At 40.6% G+C, this 7,358-nt stretch overlaps 2 protein-coding genes across 5 annotated transcripts in view; both read left to right on the plus strand.

The window, feature by feature from the left end:
* The window catches only part of LOC118325043 (transcription factor HES-2-like), a 1,979-nt gene extending 899 nt beyond the window's left edge, over positions 1–1,080 (plus strand). The window contains exon 5 of the mRNA XM_035657607.1: positions 1,058–1,080. Within this exon, the coding sequence (XP_035513500.1) occupies positions 1,058–1,080 (23 nt within the window). The remainder of the gene's footprint in view (positions 1–1,057) is intronic.
* Positions 1,033–7,358, plus strand: part of acot7 (acyl-CoA thioesterase 7) — a 57,798-nt gene continuing 51,472 nt past the window's right edge. For 2 of the 4 annotated variants that reach the window (XM_035657548.1, XM_035657549.1), the window contains exon 1: positions 1,033–1,405. In XM_035657548.1, coding sequence (XP_035513441.1) covers positions 1,356–1,405 — 50 coding nt within the window. In that variant the 5' untranslated portion in view covers positions 1,033–1,355. Of the gene's footprint in view, positions 1,406–6,591; positions 6,802–7,358 lie in introns of those variants that run through there. The other 2 variants (XM_035657546.1, XM_035657547.1) reach the window with 1 other exon arrangement.

Genomic DNA, 7,358 nt, shown 5'->3' on the forward strand with positions numbered 1-7,358 from the left:
CTGCCATGTGGAGACCCTGGTAGAGCCTGTGAGAAGTGTTTCATATGAAGGCAACATGTTGGGATAGCATCACTTGTAAATATGCACAGTGATTCACCGCCTCGTTTCCGTTGATGAATAGCCAGAATTCATTGTTAAATCGTATTGGTTGAGTATTATATACTTACGTTTTGCGCACGAGTCTGTTGTCCTGTATAAGTCGACAAGTTTAGACAGTCGTATTTTTTTTAAATCTGCATGTATGTATACGTTAAATATTTAGTCCTCATTGCGGACTGAGTGATTAAGGGCCATTGAAACAGCCCTGTAAGACCCAAAGGGTCAGTGTGTATGTATTTGCACTATAGACTTCAGTGTCCTGAGTCTGTGCAGATTAACTCTGTAGACATATTGTGTGTCACTGCAAGTATCTCTGTTGGGATGTATTTTATTTTTGCTATTTTCAGCAAATGTTGTATATATGTTATATAAACACAAATAAAACTGCGACGTCGTGGTTAAATCCTGTCTTGTTGTTTGTTTACACTTCATGGTCTTTACTCATGTGCGTAATTACGCATCAACAGCCATAAAAGGTTATTTAGTTGGCACGCTTTGCGTTAAAATCTACAGATACAGACAAAAGCAGTTTGCAGCAAATACACAACAAAGCACACACACAAACTACTGTTACTTATAAAGGCAACTTAGTGTGTTTTAAGGCGGCGTCCTCCCAACAATAGGCTCGTGAGAACCAGAGAGCTTTAGCAGACTTTGAATTAAACCTTTGTGCAGCAAATATGATGTCATGTTTTCCTTATATGGAAATACTTCTCTGTTTAACGAGCAGAGACCTGGTGACACATCTGTCGCACAGATTTCAACAGAATAAAAACCGTTAGTCAGTGACTCCAGGATGCATCCTGTGGTCAAACGCGCCCCCAACAGGCAACACAAAACTCTGGTGTAGTGGAGTAAATGTGGTCTCTGCTGCCCCCCTCCGACGGGTCTAGGTATCGACATGGTTTCTATTTGTGTTGCACAATCATCATGTCTTTCCCATGTACCTCCTCGAAAGACACCGGCCACTGCATCATGTAAGCGAAATGACTGTTTTATGGTTTACTTCATCCTGTAATATAAGCGCATCCTGTTTGGAAGACACTTTTGAATGAACAACATTTACCGTAAACCCACGTTACATACTACATCCTGTTTGGGTTTAGTACTTTTCCTCCACATGAGTCATTTTTCTAAGAGACTGTGACCAGAGCAGCCGGCGGACACCGGAGGAGCCTGATCCCCCTTCACATCACACGGAGATCTCGCTGCAACACGAGACCAGCAAACCCCGAGACCTTATCACCATCACCACCATGTCGGTACCGCAGGCGCGCGAGGGGGCATCCTCCCTACAATTATGCAGGTAAGGACGTTTGATAGGACACACTAACACATGTGCTAGCAACCTGCACATGCTAATAACGTGCTGTTGATGGAGAGATGACGAGGAGTGCGGCTGACTACCGGCGTCGGTGCTCTCACAGGATGATAACCCGGATAATCCGCTTTAACACGCAGGACGCCACCGGCCGGCGTTGTGCCGCTGCTAGACCATGTTTAATCTCGGCTACTTTGTGACGAATCAAACGGCGTGTTTTCGGGGTATTTCGCCTAAAACAATGGGCTGCTGCCGGCGGAGCTGCGGACCGTCTATGTAGCATGTCGTCTGTGATGACCTCAGAGCGGTTAGCGCCGGTAGGACGCGCTGAAACTACCAAGGGCACATTAAGGTCGCCATCATTTCACCGAAACTCCAATAAAAGTTTGAGTTCACAGCGTAGGGTGGACTCATTTGGCTCATGTAAATATTTTGTCTGGACCGTGTCCGTACATCGCATGAAGCGGATCCCTTGTTTATTTCCTTGAAGACAATAACAACCAGAGGGAAGACCACAGAGAGCGAACAACCAGCGGTGTGGTGCAGTGGGAAGGACTGCTGCTACCTATTAAAATGCCTTTGCAATTAATTTCCTTTTCCCAGCAGCGTGCTGAGTTTGTTGTACTTGTCCTCGCCCGTGGGTGGAGCCATATAGCTTAGTCACAGTGCAACAGTGCTCTGTCTGCACCATTGACAGGTCTGCACCGTGCTGCCTCACTAAACCCCCTTCAGATCAGCTGAAAATGACCCCTCATTGAACTTGTTCTCGCAGTAGCCATATTAAACTAAATATTATGCTTGAACTAGTTTAAATATAGTTTTTAATTCTCTCAAACAGCAGCATAAGAATGAGCACTATGACTTACCATGTTATTAATATGCAGCTTTATTGTCAGTTGCATTCATTGAGGGTCTGCTATATTTAGCCACTATTGACACATTTTATGATCAGATACTGATCGTAGTGAATGCTGTCTTCATTAGAGACCCTGAAAGTAGATTCTTCTGTTGTATTTGTCATCTGATTTTGCCCTAAATACTAGGGAAATCACATAATCCCATCAGTTACCTCCTGTAAGAAATTCCCATAAGCATGTCGTGGCATCTGGCTGGTTTTAAAGCAGCATTAATTAAATGATACTGTTGAATCTGAGTGTATTACACTTTTTTAACTCATGTAAAAAGAACAGTGAAACTATCCAAGTGAGTTTGAATAAATGTTCTGTTAGCCTATATGTAAAGAATAAAATGTCCTTATCAGTCAGTCATAACCTGAGGGTATTTACTTACAGCCTGTAGATAGGCTGAATACACTGTATGTGCAATAAACGGTATTATGTTGTAATTAAAGAGGTGGATGATTCTGGCCTGAGTGGAAGCTGTGAGGTTTGACTTTATGGGATTTTTCTGTTCAAGCCTTTAAATGACACAACAGTTTATATGCTGTATTAAGGTTACATATTAACACGATGAACTCTCCCACACAAAATCTGAACAGAAACTGTACATGAGTTGTAGCTGTGTTCTTTTTCTTTTCTATTTCCTTGAACCTGCTTCATGTTTGTCAGAATATAACTACTACACTTCCGGCAGTGACTTTTACCTTCAGTTCAAACGGGATGAACATGTAAAGGTGGGTGTGTATGCAAATATTAGTCAGTTAGTCTGGTTGTATATTTATATGGTTTTGTCAGTGATATTCACATTCCTCACTCGTCTGTCGTGTGGCTGCAGTGCTGAGGCTACGCTTCTCTTTGGGGGAACTGGTTAGAGACATTGGTGCCCTTCTCACTGTTTGATTGTTTAATGTCAAAATGTGAAATGTTGTGTCTTACTTCTATTTTCCCACTGTAACTCCATTGTAGTTTCATCAGAAACATGAATTATTTGCAGGAATAATGGTAAAAAGAACCCTGGCCTCAAAATATGGGATATTTTTAACAATGTCTTTCAACAAAAGTCTTTCGTGGGACATTTGTGTGCATTTGCCCTTTAACTCTCCTCTACTCTGCCTTGCTGAGTCAAAATGAAAAGGTTCCTAACCTGGGACTTCGTCGAGCTTATTGCCAATGACCCACTTTCTGGACCACTGTAGCTCTCTCCCAAAACATTCATTATGCACCTGCAAAAAAACCCCTGCAACCTACGTCGTTTTTAGCCTCTCCAAACCCTCCCCTGCCTCTCTCTCTCCTCCTACGTTCTCTCTGTTGGCTGCTCTTAGCTGCTTACGTCAAATTCAAACAACCTAACAACCTCAGCCACCCTGCCATACATAGACATCCAGTTCTCAAATGGCCTGGTCATCGCTGTGTCTTGACTCTCCTTCAGTGTCAGAGCGAGAGCAAATATACAAAGAGGGGAACTAAATTACTGGAAAGTGGCAACGTGGTTGTGCATAAAGAGTGGGTGGTATCCTCCTCAAGAGGAAATTTAAAGAAAAATATCAGAAAAACAATGCATTCTCGTGTCATTCCTAATAATTGGAAGAAAAACACAGGGATATCTCACGTAGGCGTAAATAAATGCAGGGACACACACGTTTTACAATGACTGAAATGCACTCAAATGCCAGAAAGCTGTATTCGCTTTCATCGAGTACTCCAGCCAATCCCTCCTCTGGTACCTGGCAGCAAGAAAACATCTCTTCTTACTCCCAAGTACACTGCTCGTCTTAAGCATCCACAGCGGTGTCAGTTTCAACAGCATGTCAGCCTGGCAGGATGTAGCATTAAGCGGAGGGCTAGTAGTAGCCGATGATACTGATAGCTCAAAAAAAGTGATCGTCAACCGTTGGCTGTGAACTTAGTGCTGTCCAGCCACTCAACCACTTTCTCAAACCCATGGCTGTGAACAGGATGACAGTATTCACCTAGCTTAGCTAACTTAAACTAGCCTACTTTCAGCGTCCCGCTCTACTTGTGAAACGTTACCTACACAAGTGAGGGGCCAATGTAATGAAAATAAACCGGATTTATGATCTCTGAGCCCTGAGATATCATCATCAGTAGTTTAACAGTACATTTGGAAATGTTTTACATTGTTTATATTGTTTATATTGTCTTTTTGTTTTGGCTTAGAATATAACTCGATTAGCTCTAGCATAAATCTTGACTGGTCCAGATGAGGTCTCAACCTCTCTTTTCTGCACACCTCGGATCACTAGAATATTATTGGGGCTGTGACTTTGACATCTTTTTACTACTGCTTGCTTACTAATGTGGTAATTTAGGTTTAAGCTTAGTCTGCTCGCTTGCAAGTTGCTTTGGTTGAGAGAGCATCAGATAAACGTGTAACGTGAAAATAATCTATTTCCTCTGGATGTGCAAACACGTAATAATGTGTAAGTGGGCTGGAGGTGTGTGTTTTACGCTTGTGTAGATACAATTAATTGTTGGTGTTTGACAAATACCTGTCGTACCTGGTAATGTAGGATTGCCTGTGTAAAAGATAGTTTGATCCTGTTTGTGATGCAGAATTCCCTCCAACCCAGTCAGTTCTTTGTGCATGTGTGTTCTTACTGTTGGGACTTAAATGGCACCAAGATGTACTTTTCCGAGGCTAATTCACAGTTTTGGCCTTTGTTCTTCTTGGCAAAGGTAAAAGATTTTCTGTTTGTTTCATTAGGCAGAAAGAATATTTTGATTGTGTTTTATGCATCTGTCTGTGGCAGTACTAAGTACTAAGCTATATGTATGTATTTTGTTTTTTTAAACTTTATTTATATATTTTAAATATAATATTAGATTGTGCGCAAAAACATTTAATCAATAGGGCTATTTCAGGAAATGACAGAAAGGAAAATGTTACCTTTTCAGAGAGTATTACAAAGCATACTAGTTTTAGTGGTCATAATAAAAGGAAACAAGATAAAGAAAGTTAAGCAGAAACATTGGATAATAGAAAAAAAAGATAAAACATCCATCCAAATGAGTCCAAGCTTAATGGAGCTTGTACAGTCCAACAGAAGCCGAGCTATATCTTATGCTTATGGCACGGAGCACAGTGTTAGTTTGTCTACACAAGATAAGCTGTCTGAACCTGTCAGTTGAGCCTCGAGAGTATTCTTTATTTTTCCTATGTGGAGAAAGTGCATAAGATCTCTAATCCACTGAATATGTTATGGTGTTGATTCTTGCTTCCTATTTAACAGAATTAGGCGTCAAGCCACTAGAGAAGCAAACACTACTGAATCGGCCTGTTGTTTGGATAAAGGTAATTCCTTTTGGGCAACACCAAAACCTGCTGCTAGAGGAGTAAATGGTATTCCAGATATCTCTGTAAAAGTCTCAACAACAGAGGTCCAATGAGGGCATAGTCTTGAACAGCAGAGAAAGTGTGAAAAAGAGAGTCCATGTGTGATTTACATCTATTAATTAGGATTAGCCTGTCCAGATGGAACCAATGAGAATGAATGTGAGAGAACAGTCAATGACAACTGAACAGTCTGCACACCCTGACCTGTATATTCTTTATATTTATTATAATTTATATAAATATACATAGTTGTACCCTAATTCCATCTAATCCATGTTGCTGGCTAGGGATGGGTATCAATAGGATTTTATTGTTACCAATATTGATATTGATACTGCTTACACGTACCGATAATTATTGATACTCTTATTGATACAACTTGCTACTTAGTACCGGTTCTCGATACTCATCCCTGTTTTGTGGTTACTTTTAACTATCCAGACAAGACCTCATACCAGAGTGATAAATTACTTTTAATACTATTATTATTATTATTATTATTTTTGTTTTTTTCGGTTCCCCTTCTTTAAAAGCATTATCAGTAGTTTTAGCTTTAGCAGCTTTAGTGTTATCTTGTTTGTTTGTCCTCCAGTGATATGTTTTTAGTGTTTGATATGTTTTTTGAGAGAAAATCACATTCTGACTCAACAGAAACAACATTTAATACATTACATTTAACTCTTAAGAGTGCCTCGTGTGTTATTGAGATATCTCTTATTCTACCTATGAGCTGTGGCACACAAACCTACATGTGATGATGGCAGATTTAATTGGTTAACTGCTGTCTGTCTGGGCATTAGCAGGTGTGTTGAGATCCAGTTTGACCAGTTGTGACAGCTAAGGCGGGGTCAGCTGCATGATGTCACGCAATGTCAAAGCCCAAAATCTCAGAAGATGTGAATGAAGAGATCATACAGAAGGGAAGTTAGAGAGTGAGACTGAGAGTCAAGTCAGAGTGCAAAGATGCGTTGCTTTAGGCCTCGGAGCAGCAAGGCAGGAGATGAAGTGGATAGGACAGCGGTGGTGGTGGAGAAACGCCAAGCGGGTCAAAATCAGCACGTCAGCAGAGATGTCAGGGGTGGTTGGGAGGCAGAAGCTCAGCAGGGCCCTAAAACTCAACTCAGCAGGTAGTTCTTCTCTGACGCACACACACACTCAGTGATGCTGAATATATAGGTTCGCTGTTTCTCTCTCTCTCTTCCCCTCACACACACTTTTCTCCGAAAAATTGACGAGTCTTACAAGAATACTAAAAATACTACTAATACGAAAAATGACTTTTGTTAAACGTTTTGATTGTTGTTTATTGTTGTTTGCAATATACAGGAGATACTCATTTATTTTCTGGTTACTATGTATAATACCACAATGTCAGGTGTCGTGCTCCTGCTCTGTTCTTGGTGCCTGTGAACTGTTACTTAGTGTTGCAATTGTAAATTTCCCTAAATGTTTTAAAGGAACTGTTTTTATGGGAAGTGATTTGTACTCTTTCATTCATATAAACAAGGGACATTAATCGTTTTAACATGGCATCAGTAGTAATCTCCCGGTGATTAATTATTGATTTAATTTAATTCAATCACTATTGCTCAATTAGTTCTGTAAAATCACATTTGGTAAAATAGGGGACTTCTCATGCTGTCAAGATGTTGCTTTTTATTGCATACAGACACACACACACACA

Source organism: Morone saxatilis, unplaced genomic scaffold (genome assembly GCF_004916995.1).
Source record: "Morone saxatilis isolate NCDOM2014 unplaced genomic scaffold, NCSU_SB_2.0 Contig15, whole genome shotgun sequence".
Lineage (NCBI taxonomy): Eukaryota > Metazoa > Chordata > Actinopteri > Moronidae > Morone > Morone saxatilis.